This window comes from Podarcis vaucheri (assembly GCF_965113315.1).
Source record: "Podarcis vaucheri genome assembly, chromosome: 8".
Taxonomy (NCBI): domain Eukaryota; kingdom Metazoa; phylum Chordata; class Lepidosauria; order Squamata; family Lacertidae; genus Podarcis; species Podarcis vaucheri.
Window position 1 is genome coordinate 28,297,874 of NC_138766.1, and position 17,918 is coordinate 28,315,791.

At 48.2% G+C, this 17,918-nt stretch overlaps 1 protein-coding gene and 1 long non-coding RNA gene across 4 annotated transcripts; one reads left to right on the plus strand and one right to left on the minus strand.

Annotated features, from left to right (window-relative positions):
* Window positions 1-104: 104 nt before the first annotated feature.
* LOC309538916 lies at window positions 105-3,736 on the plus strand. 3 transcript variants are annotated; one of them, XR_014222499.1, is made up of 4 exons: window positions 195-296; window positions 452-846; window positions 1,821-1,924; window positions 3,305-3,736. It is a non-coding gene; the product is annotated as an uncharacterized lncRNA (long non-coding RNA). The 3 variants fall into 3 exon arrangements; XR_014222497.1 differs by lacking the exons at window positions 195-296; window positions 452-846 and adding an exon at window positions 105-154 and having other exon boundaries at window positions 1,828-1,924; XR_014222498.1 differs by lacking the exons at window positions 195-296; window positions 452-846 and adding an exon at window positions 105-151.
* A 278-nt stretch (window positions 3,737-4,014) lies between these two features.
* LOC309538703 (tubulin beta-1 chain-like) lies at window positions 4,015-10,301 on the minus strand. The gene is made up of 4 exons (XM_082234535.1): window positions 10,123-10,301; window positions 9,210-9,318; window positions 7,832-7,942; window positions 4,015-7,024 (listed from the first exon to the last, which is right to left on the minus strand). Exons 1-4 carry the CDS (start codon window positions 10,177-10,179, stop codon window positions 5,964-5,966), a joined length of 1,338 nt encoding a protein of 445 aa, XP_082090661.1. The 5' UTR covers window positions 10,180-10,301; the 3' UTR covers window positions 4,015-5,963.
* Window positions 10,302-17,918: the final 7,617 nt, after the last annotated feature.

Consider the following 17,918-nt stretch of genomic DNA (forward strand, 5'->3'; position numbering starts at 1 on the left):
CGCAGGGCGGGGCTAAAGGCGCCTATAAGGCTTTATAGTATAAGCCTTCCTTGTCTCTCGCTCACGCCTCCGCTGCTCGCGCCCGAGGGAGGGAGGGGGCGGGACGGGGGCGGCCTGGATTTGACCGACCTCGCCCCGCGCACGCTAGCAGGTGGTATCTTAGGGGCGACCCTAATATTGCAAAACGGGTGCTAGCTGTGCCGGCTTTTGGTCTTTCAAGCGGGGGTTTCATTTTTGCACCTGCCTGCAGCGGAAACCATTTTGATGCGCTCGAAAGTTTTATTCCCCCCAGAGCAGTGGCGTAGCGTGGGTTGTCAGCACCCGGGGCAAGGCAAGTAATTTGTGCCCCCTAACCCGTGGATTTGCGCCCCCTAACCCTAACCCCCAGATGTTGCGCCCTGTGCGGCCGGCCCCCCCTGCACCCCCCACGCTACGCCACTGCCCCAGAGAGACTGTTGTGGGCCCGGGAGCTCAGTCTAAGGGTTGCGTTTTTCTGCTGCGGTCAGAAATCTCCGATTTTTCCCTCCCCCACCCAGCCCTTTCACATCCTGCTTCATCCAATGAGTGGGCATCGCCGACTATAAAGGAATGTGGGATTGTTAAGAAACGACTCGCGCTGCTGGGGAAATGCCTAGCTGCTGGTTCATACTACTCTGATGAAAGAGTGAGAAAAGAGCAGGCTGTGGAGTAGGAAAAGCAGCTGATTTCCCCGATAACTTGAGGGGGATTTGGCTGACAAGTGCAGGGCACACAGTCTGCAAGTCCCTTTATAAGCGATTTCTTTTATATCCCAGAATTCCCTCCTATCTGTGAGGAGGAAGGGGGGGTGGTAGCAACCTTGACCAGGTAGTTTGAGACTTAGCCTGCCTACCTTTCAATGCAGTTGTGGAAGCAATGACATAATCAGGCTCCCACAGCCTTCCTCTTCTGTGTCAAGACTTGCATCCAAGAAACCATCATTAGGATTGTAGCTCCCTTTTTTTGTTTACTAATGTGGGGTAATTGGTCTTTTCACCTTTGGTTGTGACTGAGTGGGGAGTTTTGTGCCCAGAGAGTAACATGTCAAGGGACTAGTAGAGATTTTGGAACACGCCTGTTGTATGACTGCCTTTCTTTTTTGTTGTGTAGCCTGCTGTCTCCCCATTGCCATTGTTTCTTCCTTCCCTCTCTCATACTCTTAGTTCCATGCGGGTGTGAGCAGAGTGCTCCCCACCTCACCTCTGCTGAGGTTCATGTGCATCTATGATCATGGCCATCTCTAGCGCTGTGTGGAGATGCAGCATATTCCTTGGGGCCTCTGGACAGAACATAGTGTTATGGGTTTGTGGGGACCAGACTGCCCTAAATTCCTGGGTCCAGTAAATGTTAAAAAATAAGCCAGGCCTGTTTCCTGATGAGCCATTTAGAGAACGAAGGGAAGGTAACGAGCCATTAGGGAAACAAAGAGAGGGAGCTGTGTCAGAGGGCAAATAGAAAGGGCCCCTCCTTCAACTCAGAGTGAATTTGAAGACAAGGTAGAGTTTGAAGTTGAATTTCAGAGCTGGCTGTGATATGAGCGAGAAACTGGAGAAAAAACAGCAAGTAGAGCGTCATGGCTGATTTCTGCTTGAATCCAAGGCTGCAGCTATCAGAGAAACAAGACCCTTTTGTGTGTTAATCATATGCTCAGGTTGTATATATATGCAAATAAGGGTGTGGGAATGTTGAGGAAAGTAGAAGAGGATATATTGATTAAGGATTATCCCTCCTCACTCATGCGAGCAGGTATGACAGGAGGTCCTCCCTGTCTGGAGCAACATTCCCTTGTGTGTCCACTCTAGGCAACAGGAAATGTTGTAGTCGATGGCTTCAGTGATGATACATCCCACAAAAGACACCACAGTCTCTGCTGTGCCTCATTTCCAGTAGGAAACCCGCACCCTGGGTAAGCGTCTGAAACCCCTGGACTCTCACACCTCTTGGAGATTGGGGTGGCAGGCAACAGTACTTAGCTGCATATCTTCTTCTTCTTGGCTTTTAGATTCTGTCAGCCAACATGCCTAGTTTAAGAGCTCAAAGAGGCATATTTAAAAGGTTGTGCTTTTAATCATTTTAATAATTTTTTTAGTCATATCGCCTTGGTTTTACTTATCACATCTGCTTTCTCTTTAAAAATAAATATTTTTTAATTGAAAGTTTATTTTCCAGAATTATGCTTTCACCAATAAAATAATGCAATCATTGGCGTCCCTTCTTCAGCTCCCATGGTTCTTTTAAGTTTCCCATCATTACTGCATATTCTATTCTAACCATCTAAATTGCCCGCCTGCCCCCCCCACTTTAAATATTACCTCAGCATGATTTTTACTGTTGAATTTACCTTAATCCTGCTAGCGTTTTCACTTGTTTACAATTATTTCCCCATAATTCTCCTATTCTTCTGGTTAGACCCACTGATTCTGCATACTCCCATCATCTTGAACTGCCATTCTTCTTTCTTTGGATCTTCTCCCACCCTCCATTTTATCCCATCTGCTTTCTAATTTCCTGCATTTTCAAACTTAAATGACAAAAAATGCAAACATACTCTGTGTGTTTATTTTAAGGCCTAGGATTCCTGTTGAACAACAAAGTATTTTAGTGCTTAGAGAGAACTCTCTTTAATGAGCTGTTCAATTTTAATGATTTGTTACTTTTGTTTGCTGAAATTGCCAGGAGATGAAAGGTTCCTTTGAGGGATCACCCAGAAGTCCCTTCTGCCCAAGAGACTCTACCTTGAAAGTCATTGTATATTTTTGCAGCTCTCCTTGGTGTTGTGTGCAAATTTATTCCCGGTGTGTACTAAGGGACAAGCACCTCATTGCCTCTGCACATCAGCTTTCCTTTGAAGACACCCGCACTTAATATCTGAACATCAGGGACGCACACAGAGATGTGGCTCTGCAGCTCCATTCCACATTTGGTGCCTCATTGTGCAATGCATGCAAGATTCCTGAGATCCATGAGCATCCATGTGGCAGCAAGGGCATCTTCCTCCAAAAAATCATAACCCCCTTCGTTAAGAAAAAGAGCACGTTTTCAGCATGCGTTGAGAAACTAACCTGCTCCCATCTTCTGGGTTTTCAGCGTTCTATTTCCAAGTTGTTCATAAACTAAGCTGTTCTAATACCAAGGTACTACTGTATTGCTTAGTTCTTAAGAGTGGAGTACTAAATCAGTGGAAATGTGTCAATAGTTTTTTTGTTACTACTAATGTATTTTATATTTCACTCTGGCCCTCCTGATGATTGAAAGGCAAATTTTTATATTCAAAATGTTTTCACAGGGACAATGAAATGTGGTACTTCGAAGGAAAAGATAAGGACCTGAGGAGATGGAGGAGGGGTTCTTGGCTGTGCCCCACCCAGAGTGATCCCTCGTAGGCTGTTGAGAAGAGCATGAACACTGGTACACTCAGTTCCGTGGATTGCAGGTGTGAGGCCTGTTGATCACAGGATTCCAAACATGGTATCGCTTTAGATTTAGAAATGCTTTAAGGGAATTTGGGGAAAGGGAACCTAACTCCTCTACTGATGCTCCAGATGAAAATACCCCATTAAAAGTGGTGCCACTCCTCTCTCTCCTGCCCTGCATTTTACAAAGTTGGTTTCCTTTAGATGTTCAGTTAACGTGTGCATGTCACCAATGCATCAGATGCTGGGCTTGACAAAGTCAAATAGTCATAGAACTGGAGGACTTGGAAGGGAGGCAAAGGGTCATCTAGTCAAAGCCCCTGCGATGCAGGAAGCATAGCTAAAGAATCCCAGACACTATCCTCACAAGGGAGCTATTGGGATGAGAATTCAAGTTCTGGGAGAAAAAACTGAATAGATTTCAGGAACAAATGACAACCCAGCAGATTTTGGTCGGCCACCTCCAAACAACATGTGCAAAGTGAAGTAAGATGTTTTTGTTATGCTTAGGGGTATTAGCATTGAAATATGTATCATTCAGGGGCTCTTGAGTGTGTTTAGCTCCTTTAAAAAAGAACAAGCATAGGCCAAAAGGGCTAGTTTATTAACCCTCATTTAGAAAGCTTTGTTTCAGTCCTTTACCACCACGTTTTCCAAATTCCACCCTGAATAAGGCATTTGTTCATTTAGTACAGGGTTTCCCAAATATGGGTCGCCAGTTGTTTTTGGTCTACAATCATCATCATCATATACGACCGCTGATTCTGCTAGCTAGGGATGATGGGAGTTGTAGTCCAAGAGCAACTGGAGACCCAAGTTTGGGAAACACTGCCCCCCTCCCCACATTCCCTAGGGGAGGCAATTCCAACTGATCGATTGCAGGATATGATCCTGATCAATCACCCAAAAAGGGAGAGAAAAAAGCTCAACAACTTTGGTTAATCCAATGGGTAGATCGCTGCCAGTTTTTTAATAGTTGGAGTACATTGCAGTCTCTTGGGAGTTGGACATGCCTGCTCTAGAGATTGCAGAAAAATAGGTTCCTGTCCCAGTCCTAGGAAGGTGGTAAAGGAAACCATCTCTTTCTTTATTTCTTTCTTTTTACCCTGCAGCAGCAGCACAGCATGCAGGAAAACTCTTCTCTGTGGAGAGTGAAAGGACAGATCTTGACTCTTCCTCGGTTAAACAGGCAGGTTCCGCACATTGTCTCAGCAAATTATATTCTCAGCAGCCACTCCTCCAAGGTTCCAGGTGCCTGTAGTGATCCTGAAGGAGAACCTCAAGTCTTACCATCACTGGCCGCAATCTTCTGTGTTCTCATGAAGCTTCAGAGGCACAGGCCCAATCTTGTTTTTCTGCAATTATGATAATCATTTACCATACCTTCAATAAATTGGTTTTAGGCTGAGGTCTTTACTCTCCTCTTTGAAGATGAGTGTGATTAGGATTTCTTTATATGTATAAAAAAACTTGAGCAAATTAATTACAGAAGAAAACAATTCCTCACTAATGAACATGGAGTGCAGTTCCTAAATTGAGTAGTGTTAGACCAGTTACTTAGACACCACCTCTATTGAGGGACCATCTGCAGGAAAAATGAAATTTGTACTGTAATTCTTGTTGCATCAATTAGGGTTAGAGTAGCAACTTACTTTCAATGGACAACAGTACTCCTTAATGTCAGCACAATTTAGGCTTTAGACTTATGATGACACTGTTGAAAACATGTTTTTTGCCATTGTCTTCAAAGTATACACCAGCTTCCTTAAATAGGGATGTGGATTCTGTGAGCTTCCAAGTGATGTTGGACTAAAACTCCCACTCGCCATTCTCCCTGGGGCTGATGGGAGTTGGAGTCCAACAACATCTGGAAGACCACAGGTCCCTCGTCACTCAATTAGGAAACGCACCAAGAAGCCTGACAATCAACATTATCTTTTAACATAGTGTTAGCACCCCAAGGAGAGAATAATGATCTAAATATTTTACAAATTGTGTAGAGGTGTTCTCAGGTTGTTCCGCAATGGGATCCAAACTACTATTTCTAGATTCCTGAATTTTCAATATGGAATGTGTAGTTAGCTTCCTTGTCTATGGAGCAGCAGAGAAGTCTTTATTTCAGATCAATTATGATATAAGTAACCTCTGCAAAAATTTATAATAATTATAAATTTATATAAGTTTACAATGTATATAAATTTATAATTTTTATAAAACAGCTGCAGTACAATGGTGTGATCAATAGCTTTACACATACAGCTGAAGGACAACAGTTGTCTTAAGGAAGGAAGTATATTCTTACGGGTAAAAGTTACAAAGTTTACTTTCAGCCCCAATTTAAAGTGTGGAGAGCACCCACTTTTCATTATTATGTTGAAATGTTTTCACGACCTATAAAAGTGCTTCCAAATCAAAGGGTTTGGGCAATGAGGGAAATCAACAGTGAAAGCACCAAGTTGAACCGAAAAAGCATGCAGCAGCAGAGCTGAACAGACTGTGCCCCAAAACACTTGCCCCTAAACCACCGCGATCCTAAGCCTCGTCCTCCTCGCCTTCCTCCTCAAACTCTCCTTGCTCATCCGCTGTGGCGTCTTGATATTGCTGGTATTCGGAGACCAGGTCGTTCATGTTGCTCTCGGCCTCCGTGAACTCCATCTCATCCATGCCTTCTCCGGTGTACCAGTGCAGGAAGGCCTTTCGGCGGAACATGGCCGTGAACTGCTCAGAGATCCTCTTGAAGAGCTCCTGGATGGCCGTGCTGTTGCCAATGAAGGTGGCGGACATCTTGAGGCCTCGCGGAGGGATGTCGCACACGGCCGTCTTCACATTGTTGGGGATCCACTCGACAAAGTAGCTGCTGTTCTTGTTCTGGACATTGAGCATTTGCTCGTCCACTTCCTTCATGGACATTCTGCCCCGGAAAATGGCCGCCACCGTCAGGTAGCGCCCGTGGCGTGGGTCGCAGGCCGCCATCATGTTCTTGGAATCAAACAATTGCTGGGTCAGCTCTGGCACCGACACGGCCCGGTACTGCTGGCTTCCGCGGCTCGTGAGGGGAGCAAAGCCGGGCATGAAGAAGTGCAGGCGAGGGAATGGTACCATGTTGACCGCCAGCTTGCGGAGGTCGGCATTCAGTTGGCCAGGGAACCGCAGGCAGGTGGTGACACCGCTCATGGTGGCCGACACCAAGTGGTTGAGGTCCCCGTACGTCGGAGTCGTGAGCTTGAGAGTGCGGAAGCAGATATCGTACAAGGCCTCATTGTCAATACAGTAGGTTTCATCTGTGTTCTCCACCAGCTGGTGGACGGACAGCGTGGCATTGTAGGGCTCCACCACTGTGTCCGACACTTTAGGGGACGGCATCACGCTGAATGTGTTCATGATCCTGTCAGGATACTCCTCCCGAATCTTGCTGATGAGGAGCGTCCCCAGTCCGGAGCCTGTGCCGCCACCCAGGGAATGGGTCAACTGGAAGCCCTGCAGGCAGTCACAGTTCTCCGACTCCTTCCTTACCACATCCAGCACAGAGTCTACCAACTCAGCTCCCTCCGTGTAGTGGCCCTTGGCCCAGTTATTCCCAGCACCACTCTGGCCTAGAAGCAGAAAGACAAGGATACAGAAACATGACAACTATTGATTTCTATCTGCTATTGGCATCATGATCTGGTCCAACTGTTCCTTTTATAAGCAGTGTCCAGACCCAGACTACAAAACCGGTTTACTTCCCTCTGGTTCTCAAATACAGTGGTACCTCAGGATCCGTTCCGGAGCCCTGTTCGCATCCTGAAGTGAATGTAACAAGTGACAGGTCTGCGTGTGTCGTATTTTGCCGCTTCCGCGCATGATGTCATTTTGAGCGGCTGCGCATGGGCGAGTGGCTAAACCCGGAAGTAACATGCTCCGTTACTTCCGAGTTGCCACGGAGCGCAACTCGAACGCGCTCAACCCGAAGCACATTCAAACCAAGGTATGACTGTATAGTGTTTAAAGACCCAGCTCTGAAAAAGTACATTGGATCAAATATCATGAGCTATCGTACCTTTGGCAATTTGAGGGTAGGGGATGATGTAACTGGCTCAGAGAAAGGAGAGATCTTTGTACCACATCACCTATTGCGTATACCTGGAGATGTACCACTGTTCTGCCACCTGGCATAACTAGCCTTGCCCTTGTTTCAGTACATGATCAAATGTTACAGGGAGTGTATAGGATTAGTCAAACACTCCTCATAGTTGAATTCAAGTGTCTCCCAGGACAGGCAGAAGTCAGTTGTTTTGCATAGGGATGATATTCGCAGAACATTTGGAAAGAATAGGTATGAGCAATCCAGCAGCTGCTTCAAGATACATTGAGCGCCTGTCAAGAACAGAGACTACAGTCACTGAAAGAATATTACATACCAAAGACGAAATTGTCAGGCCGAAAGATTTGGCCGAATGGTCCAGACCGGACAGAATCCATTGTGCCAGGCTCCAAGTCCACAAGGATGGCACGGGGAACATACTTGTTGCCTGCAGGGAGAACAAAAGATTTATGAATGCAGTGACCTCATTAAATTATCTGCAGCCTACTGGGCTCCTGGCAACCCTCAGCGTTACTCAGGAAAGAATTTTATATCTCAACCCAACGTGCTGCTTTTGCGCATGCGTGCATGGTGAAACCCAGAAAAAATACTTCTGGGTTTGCCACGTTCGCATCCTGAAAGATACGCAACCAGAGGTGTAGTTATGTAGAGGCACCAGTGTATCTTTTAGAAGACATCTGAAGGCAACCTTGTTTAGGAAAGTTTTTAATATTTGATCTTTAACCATGTTTTTAATTTTCTGTTGGGAGCTGCCCAGAGTGGCTGGAGAAATACATGGAAAGTTTTGTCTGCAAAGTTTTATTATTACAAGGTTACAGGTTAAGGTAAAGGGACCCCTGACCATTAGGTGCAGTCGTGGCTGACTCTGGGGCTGCGGCGCTCATCTCGCTTTATTGGCTGAGGATGCCGGTGTACAGCTTCCGGGTCATGTGGCCAGCATGACTAAGCCGCTTCTGGCGAACCAGAGCAGCGCACGGAAACACCGTTTACCTTCCTGCCAGAACGGTACCTATTTATCTACTTGCACTTTGACATGCTTTTGAACTGCTAGGTTGGCAGGAGCAGGGACCGAGCAACAGGAGCTCACCCCGTAGCGGGGATTTGAACCGCCGACCTTCTGATCGGCAAGTCCTAGGCTCTGTGGTTTAACCCACAGCGCCACCCTGTCCGTAATTACAAGGTTATTCACTTTCAATTACAGAAATAATAAATAACCTTCAACATCCAGAAGCAACAATGTCAATGCCTTCCCCCACCCCCCACCCAAAAAACTGTTTTCATTACTTTAATACCTTTTCTGCCCCCACCCCAGACAGATGAAGAGAAATTTTAAATCCTTTAATACTGGCCAGGTGTGCATTTTTCTTCTTCTTCCCAAGTCTGTATTTTTAGTTTGAAAGCACATAATTAGGGAGCTTGTGGCAGGCAGGCTGCATCTTAGAACAAAGAAATTCTTCCTATTCCCCTCAAAGAGAAGGAAATTCTTCTAAGGTGGGGCTGGACACCAAAAATAGGAAGAGCATCTGTTTATAAAAATAAAAAAGGCTCTTTGCAAGAACTGTGTATTTATCTGCAGATTTAATTAGTTGGAAGCCCTGCAATCTATCAATCAAGATTTCTGTAAATGGGCAAGAGACTCATTTCCGGAGGCAGCTAGAAGCACTTCCTTAAAAAGACACGCGCTCCATTTTTACCGGCAGCTTCATTGTAGTAGACGTTGATCCTCTCAAGCTGCAGGTCACTGTCTCCATGGTAGCTGCCTGTCGGGTCAATGCCGTGCTCGTCGCTGATGACCTCCCAGAACTGAAATGGGAATTGTGGAGAGCGATTTAGCAAGTGCGACGAGGAAGCATGACTGAACACGTGCAGCTGCCGCGGCCACACCTTAGCCACCATACTGCAAGCACATGATCCTCTGCGCCATGACGAGACAGATTCCCTTCACACAAAGCAATGCCAACAGGGCATAGGAAGGCAGGATGTTAGATTGCACGGGTGGACATACTGTTGGGGGAAGAGGGGAGGGACTTGTTTAACAAAGAAAGAAGCCAATTGGCTTCCGGCATTGCACCATTACGCGCACACCCAACCAGCTTGAACGCTGCTCCAAATACAGGCTGCACCCTCTGCAGAGGGGCGAGGCAACCTAAAAGCCTGCTGTTATAACTGGATTACTGCTAGTTCTAACACTGTGTGAGACGGATCTGGCCCCGACGGAAAGCAAAGGCCTTTATTGTTTCCCGCAAGATCTGCCCTATGACGCGGCAGGGAGGGGCAAGGAAAGATGGTCGTCGCATCCGAGGCTTTACGAAAGAGGAGACGCATCGTGGACGCACAGCTGTCAACTTTTCCCTTTTCTTGCGAGGAATCCTATTCGGAATAAGCGAATTTCCCTTTTAAAAAAGGGGAAGGTTGACAGCTATGCGTAAACATAACCCCGGGGAGATTTTTCCTAGTGCTCTGCCCCCCCCCCCCAAATCCTTCAGCTTAATTCTTAGGCGGCGATTAATGCCTTTCATCGGAGACGCAAGAAAAGGAAACGACACGGCTGGTCTCCACAATAGATCCCCCCCACCAGATCCCCTTGCCCCCGCTTTCCCATGATACCTTGGCTCCAATCTGATTCCCGCACTGGCCGGCTTGCATGTGCACGATCTCCCGCATGGCTGCGACTTCGTTTCAGGCGATCACCCGCTTGCTACCTTCCGGAAAGAGAAAACTGCGACTTGCTCTCTCGACAACAGCAGCAGCAGGAAACAAGGGCGCGCCTCCCTCCTCCCCCGAGGGCTCCTTTATAGCGGGAGCGCGTGGCTCCGCCCCTTCCCCTCCCGGCCCCGCCTTGTCTCTCGCTCGAGGGGCGGAGAGGAGAAAGTTCACTCCTCCGCTGCTCGCGCCCGAGGGAAGGGGGGCGGCGGCGGCGGCCTGGATTTGACCGGCCGCGCCCCGCGCGCGGAAGCAGGTGCTTTCTTAGGGGCGACCCTAATATTGCAAAGCGGGTCCTCGCTGTGCCGGCTTTTGGTCTTTTCAGCGGGGTTTTATTTTTGCACCTGCCTGCAGCAGAGACCATTTTGATAGGCTCGAAGTTTATCTTTCTCCCAGATCCAAAAGCAGATAGACTGTTGTGGGCCCGGGAGCTCAGTCTAAGGGTTGCGTTCTTCTGCTGCGGTCAGAAATCTCCGATTTTCCCCTTCCCCACCCAGCCTTTTCACATCGTGTTGTTGTTGTTAAGTCGTGTCCGACAGCAGACTGTGCTGATCCCTGGAGTAGGAGAAGCAGCTGTTTTCCTGATAACTTGAGGGGCATTTGGCCGACAAGTGCAGGGCACACAGTCTGCAAGACCCTTTATAAGCGATTTTTTTGATATCCCAGAATTCCCTCCTATCTGTGAGGAGGAAGGGGGGGTGGTAACCTTGACCGGGTAGTTTGAGACTTAACCTGCCTACCTTTCAATGCAGTTGTGGAAGCAACGACATAATCAGGCTCCCATAGGCTTCCTCTTCTGTGTCAAGACTTGCATCCAAGAAACTATCATTAGGATTGCAGACCCCTTTTTTTGTTTATGAAATATACCTGGGGTCGCGTAGTGATTGCATGCTTTTTATGGCAGCTGGTAAAACAGTGAGTGAGTTCCCTCCCCACAACCTCTGGGTTTATATACAGTATTTACACAATGGGTCCCATCTGATTGGCTGATTATGCTTCCCTCCTGGAGCCTGATTGGGCTGCTCCTGCAGGCCAATCACATTGTTGCATTCTGCCTATTGTTCTAGGATCCAAGCTTAGTACATAACAGCCCTCCCCTCTAAGTTTCCATCATGCGCAGGTGGTTAGCATTCGTAGTTGTAGAGGTATGCCGGTCACCTACATATGTGCTGTGGTCTGGGATGTCCCTCGGTATGGGTTTCTGGTTCTGGCTCTTGTTCCGGGGCTGGCTGCTGCGACGGGGCTCTTTGTTCGGGCTCCTCTGGTCTACACGGTTGTGGCTCTGGTTCCTGTGGGCGCTCGGCCTTGGGGGTCATCTCTGGGCTTACTAGTTCTGCCTCCCTTGCCCGCTCCTCCTGCTCTACAGGCCTCCCCTCCCAGCTGACCCCTTGGGATTCCTCAGTCCAGCCCACTTCCGAGTCTCCCTCCCCCAGAATCATCACCATAGTAGTGGCGGTGCCTGCTTTGCCCCCCCCCCCTGTTAGCACCTCATACAACACGGGGCTGGTCACTCTGGTGACTGTGGCAGGTACCCATGCTGGGCCCGTCCCGAAGTTCTTTGCGTACACTATGTCCTGGGGCCAGAAGGTCCAGGGGTCCCTACTTTTCCCCACTACTGCCTCATCCTGAGCCCTGTTGGGGTGAAGGCGGTCCAGTCTTCTTGTGAGGGGCCGGCCCATGAGTAGTTCCACTGGGCTTTGGCCAGTCGTTGTGCTGGGGGTGCTGGGCAGGGCTAGGAGAAATGCGGCTAGGCGGTACTCCCCTTCCCCTTGCATTATGCGGCGGAGGGCATCCTTGGTGGTCTGCACCATGCGCTCTACTTGACCGTTGGTGGCGGTGTGGAACGTCGCTGATCATGTGTGGTGGATGGCGTTTTGTGCTGTGAAGGTCTGGAACTCCTCTGACGTGAACGCTGTTCCGTTACCCGAGACGAGGGTGCTGGGGAGCCCATGGGTCATGAACAGCCTACATAGTACTCAGATGGCTACGGCCATAGGAGTGGATGGTACCAGGGTAACCTCCAGCCATTTGGAGTACGAGTCCACCACTACGAAGAATGTCCTTCCCTGGAAGGGGCCAGCAAAGTCCACATGCAGGCGGGACCACACTGCTTGGGCGGACTCCCAGGGTTGGACGGGGGCCCTCCGGGGATCTGGGCGGGACTCCTGGCAGGTCTGGCAGTATTTAACCCAGGCCTCTATCTCCCCATCAATCCCCAGCCACCACACACAACTCCTTGCAAGGGCCTTCATTCTCACTACCCCTGAGTGTGAGGACCTTTTGGCTGGGGAACGACCATCCTGCTTCCCCACAACATGCACCCCTTGTGGGCCGACAGTTCGTGTTTGCAGGTTGTTTAGCCTGCGAATTCCAGCCTGGGGTTGCTACTGGACCATCGCCGCCACACCCAGTTCAAGACCTGGGAGATGACCCTATCCTTCGAGGAGTGGCGTGCTACTTCCGGCGGCTGAATGGGGCTGTTGGGAAGCTGTTCCAGGCTCATGACCTCTTGTGTGGGTTCTGGTTGGGGCCGGTCTCTGGTAGTGGCAGCCTGCTGAGGGTGTTTGCATGGCCCATCACCTTCCCAGGCCAGTGGATCGGTGTATACTGGTAGCCGGCAAGGAAAATCGACCACCTGAAGACATGAAGTGACAGTACTTGAGGGTCTGCTTCTCAAGGGCAAACAGGCTGTGCAGTGGATTGGGGTCGGTGAAGGGGCACCCGTACAAGAAATTGTGAAATTACTCCCTTCACAATTGCCAGACCCTCTTTATCTATTTGCAAGTAGTTCCTCTTGGCTGCAGAGAGGGTCTGGGAAAAGTAGGCAACCGGCACCTCTCTCCCATCCAGAAGTTGGTGCCCCAGGATGGTGCCAATGCCGTAGGGTGAGACATCACATACCAGCACCACCGGGCAGCCTCTTGTCAAAGTGCACCAGGACTGAGTTCGAGACGAGCGGCTTCCTAGCGCTGCCCCCACACCCATAGGGCCTATTTGTCTAACAGTCTGTGTAGGGGCTCCGCTACCGCCACATTGTGAGGTAAGAAGGCTTGGTAGTGGTTCAATAGTCCTAAGAAGGCCTGGATTTCGGCCTTACACTTAGGTGCCAGGGTGTCGCAAATAGCTTGCACCTTGTCCCCTGTCGGATGGACTCTGTCTGCGTCCACTGTAAATTCCAGAAAGTCTACCTGTTGCACTCCCAGCAGACACTTTTCCTGCTTCACCTTGAGGCCGGACATCTGGAAACAGTGCAGGACAGTGCAGAGTCGGTCCCCAAACTCCCCTGGTGTGGCCCCAGCAATCAACACATCATCGAAGAAGGAGGTGACGCCAGGAATTCCTTTGAGGAGAGAGTCCATGAGATTTCGGAATATGCATGGTGCCACGCTGATGCCAAATTGCAGCCACTTGACGCGGAATGCGCCCCTGTGCGTGACACTGAGTCTGTGCCTCAGCAGTGGCCTCGTCCACTGGAAACTGCTGGTAGGCCTTGGCCAAGTCCAGCTTGCCAAAAATCTTCAACCCTACCAGGGTGGCGAGGACATGGCTGATTTGTAGAGAAAAGGAGTCTGAGCTAGGCCTCAGACTTTCTACCTTGTGGCTTCCATCCTCTGTAAGGAAGAGCCATGTGCTGGCTAAGAGCCAGAAGAGGAGTCCGAAAGGAGAAAATGGAAAAAGAGGGGAAGATGGCTTTTTGTAGGGTCTGCTAGGGTCATGCCTGGTCACACACAGGGGAAGGAGGCTCCAGAGCAGGTATGACAGGAAGTCCTCCCTGTCTGGAGTAACATTCTCCTGTGTGTCCACTCTAGGCAACAAGAAATGTTGTAGTTGACGGCTTCAGTGATGATACATCCCACAAAAGACACCACAGTCTCTGCTGTGCCCCATTTCCAGTAGGAAACCCGGACCCTGGGTAAGCGTCTGAAACCCCTGGACTCTCACACCTCTTGGAGATTGGGGTGACAGGCAACAGTACTTAGCTGCATATCTTCTTCTTCTTGGCTGTTTAGATTCTGTCAGCCAACATGCCTAGTTTAAGAGCTCAAAGAGGCATATTTAAAAGGTTGTGCATATAAGTCATATCACATATTCTATTCTAACCATCTAAATCGCCTCCCTTTAAATATTACCTCAGCATGATTTTTACTGTTGAATTTACCTTAATCCTGCTAGCATTTTCACTTGTTTACAATTATTTCCCCATAATTCTCCTATTCTTCTGGTTAGACCCACTGATTCTGCATACTCCCATCATCTTGAACTGCCATTCTTCCTTCTTCGGATCTTCTCCCACCCTCCATTTTATCCCATCTGCCTTCTAATTTCCTGCATTTTAAAACTTAAATGACAAAAAATGCAAACATACTCTGTGTGTTTATTTTAAGGCCTAGGATTCCTGTTGAACAACAAAGTATTTTAGTGCTTAGAGAGAACTCTCTTTAATGAGCTGTTCAATTTTAATGATTTGTTACTTTTTGTTTGCTGAAATTGCCAGGAGATGAAAGGTTCCTTTGAGGGATCACCCAGAAGTCCCTTCTGCCCAAGAGACTCTACCTTGAAAGTCATTGTATATTTTTGCAGCTCTCCTTGGTGTTGTGTGCAACTTTATTCCCTGTGTGTACCAAGGGACAAGCACCTCATTGCATCTACCAAGGAAAGGCTACACACATCAGCTTTCCTTTGAAGACACCCACACTTAATGTCTGAACATCAGGGACACACACAGAGATGTGGCTCTGCAGCTCCATTCTACATTTGGTGCCTCATTGCGCAATGCATGCAAGGTTAATGTTCCGGAGATCCATGGGCATCCATGCGGCGGCAAGGGCATCTTCCTCCACCAAAATCATAACCCCCAGTTCACCAGCCTTGGTTGAGAAAAAGAGCAGGTTTTTGGCATGGTTTGTGAGAAACTAACTTGTTTCCACCTTTCGGTGTTTTAAGTCAGTGAATGAAATCAGACCAATGACTAACGCTTAGGAAAGATGATCCAGCCAATTAGACAAGGCCAGAGTGAAACACCTATTACCATATCTACAGCTTTGGTTTGCTATTAATCCTTTGCTGCAGGTGTGTTTTGGGGGGAGAAGTTACCCCTGCTGACCCATAGAAAACAGTGCAGGTATACAGGATTTTAGTGCAGCTGTGCTTGGGGAACAGTGAGTCAACTCAAAAAACAAAATGCAGCAGCAAAGACGGGAATGTACTATATTTCTAAGCCAGGTCTTTGGGCTCGTTTTTTTACTCTGTCAATATTTTTTAATATTATTCTGTTTACACCAAAGCAGACCAAGTCTGTTTCTATTATGTCAATACTTCCAAAGTCAGGAAAGTGGCTGGAAGTGTGTGGGTTATATTCATCCTGCAAAGCATCCCTGTTTTGTTCTCCTCATGTTGCCGAAACAAGTAGGTTGCATATGACAGCCCTGATGTGTAGTCTAATGTTTTTAACCTAGTGTTTGGTGGCGGTGGGGGCAATGGGGCGTTTCTTTGGGAAAGGCAGCATGCAGGCTATAAAGCCTTAAAGGGCTCAGGATCGCAATACCTTAAGGACCACCATATGAACCTACCTGGACCCTGAGATCATCTTCTGATGTCTGCCCCATCCTCAAGAGGTCTGGAGGGTGGCAACAGGAGAACAGGGCCTTCTCTGCAGTGGCTCCATCTGTGGAATGCTCTCCCCAAGGAAGTTCACCTGGCGCCTTCATTATACACCTTTAGGCACCAGCCAAAACATTCCTTTTGAACCAGGCCTTTGGTTGATCTGATTGACATCCTATGCCCTTTTAAAATGTGTGGGGTTTTTTGTGGCGGAGAGCTACTGGTTTGTTGTTGTTGTTTTATTATGCATTTTGTGGTTCTATATCTTGATTTTATTCTGTGAACCGCCCTGAGGTCCCCAGGTATAGGGTGGTATATAAGTACAATTAAAAAATTTTAATTGTACAATAATTAAAAAGTTGTAGCAGCCGTGCAATTAATTAAGGGCTGGAGAAGGTGACGGCAGCCAGGGGGAAAGCTGAGAGTTTCGTCAGGGAGTGAAAAGACATTTGGATCTCGGATCCACCAGCAGATGGACAGCAGGTCTATCCATTGAAAACCAGCAGATGGGTAGATGTGAAGTACATGTTTCTCAGATGTCAAGTCTACCCAGGCCCCATCATTGTTCTGTCACCAGATATGCTAGACCTGTTATCTGATATTAGTAATGTTTATTTGGCGTAAGCTCACCCACAGAAAAAGGCCAGCAACTGCTCATGCATCCAGATACAAAACACTGTGAGATGATTTCTCATAAGGATTAGCAGTTTGTATAACAAAAATATGCACCGTTAAGCCCATTGAATTAAATGTCTCTGAGGATCACTTAATTCTTAAGAATGGAGTACAAAATCAGGATAAACGTGACATAGGTTGGTTTCTTCCCCTTACTACTTATGTATTTTATATTTAGCTCCAGCCTAAATATATTTAACTCCTCCCTCCTGTTGGTTGAAAGAGGGCAAAATGTTTATTTTCAAAATGTTTTCCCAGGGGCAATGAAATGTGGTATTTCAAAGGAAAACATAATGACCTGAGGAGATGGTGCTGTGGTTCTTGGCTGTGTATCACCCAGAGCATGGGTAGGCAAATTAAGGCCCGGGGGCCGGATCCAGCCCGAATAGCCTCTAAATCCAGTCCGCGAATGGTCCAGGAATCAGCATGTTTTTACATGAGTAGAATGTCTGCTTTTATTTAAAATGCATCTCTGGGTTATGTGTGGGGCATAGGAATTCATTCATTTTCCCCCCCTTTAAAATATGGTCTGCCCCCCCCCACAAGGTCTGAAGGACAGTGGACCAGCCCCCTGCTGAAAAAAATTGCTGACCCCTAACCCAGAGTGATCCCTTGTAGGCTGTTGAGAGGATCAGCATGAACACTGGTACACCCAGTTCTGTGGATTGCAGGTGTGAGGTCTGTTGATCATAGGATGCCACACATGCTGCTTAAACACGTGTGGTGCTGTGGTCTGAACCACTGAGCCTCTTGGGCTTGCTGATCAGAAGATTGGCGGTTCGAATCCCCACAACGGGGTGAGCTCCTGTTGCTCTGCCCCAGCTCCTGCCAGCCTAGCAGTCCAAAAGCATGCCAGTGCTAGTAGATAAATAGGTACCGCTGTGGCAGGAAGGTAAATGGTGTTTCCGTGCACTCTGACTTCGTTCACGGTATTCTGTTGCGCCAGAAGCAGTTCAGTCCTGCTGGCCACATGACCCGGAAAGCTGTCTGTGGACAAACACCAGCTCCCTCAGCCTGAAAGCGAGAAGAGTGCCACAACCCCATAGTCACCTTTGACCGGACTTAACTGTCCAGGGGTCCTTTACCTTTAACTTTTACCTGCCACACATGCTATCACTTTAGATTGGAAATACGCCAGTGTGGTGTAGTGGTTAAGAGCGGTAGTCACGTAATCTGGGGAACCGGGTTCGTGTCTCCGCTCCTCCACATGCAGCTGCTGGGTGACCTTGGGCCAGTCACACTTCTGTGAAGTCTCTCAGCCCCACTCGCCTCACAGAGTGTTTGTTGTGGGGGAGGAAGGGAAAGGAGAATGTTAGCCGCTTTGAGACTCCTGAAGGGGAGTGAAAGGCGGGATATCAAATCCAAACTCTTCTTCTTCTTCTTCTTCTTCTTCTTCTTAAGGGAATTGGGGCAAGGGGAACCTA

What these genes read in the sequence shown, in the direction of transcription:
- LOC309538703 (XM_082234535.1), bottom strand. Translation starts at nt 10,179, where the DNA reads ATGCGGGAGATCGTGCACATGCAAGCCGGCCAGTGCGGGAATCAGATT. An exon ending in GGAATCAGATTGGAGCCAAG is followed by an intron (nt 9,319 to 10,122) that starts GTATCATGGGAA and finishes TTCCCATTTCAG; the next exon opens with TTCTGGGAGGTCATCAGCGA. An exon ending in GCCTGACAATTTCGTCTTTG is followed by an intron (nt 7,025 to 7,831) that starts GTATGTAATATT and finishes TTCTGCTTCTAG; the next exon opens with GCCAGAGTGGTGCTGGGAAT.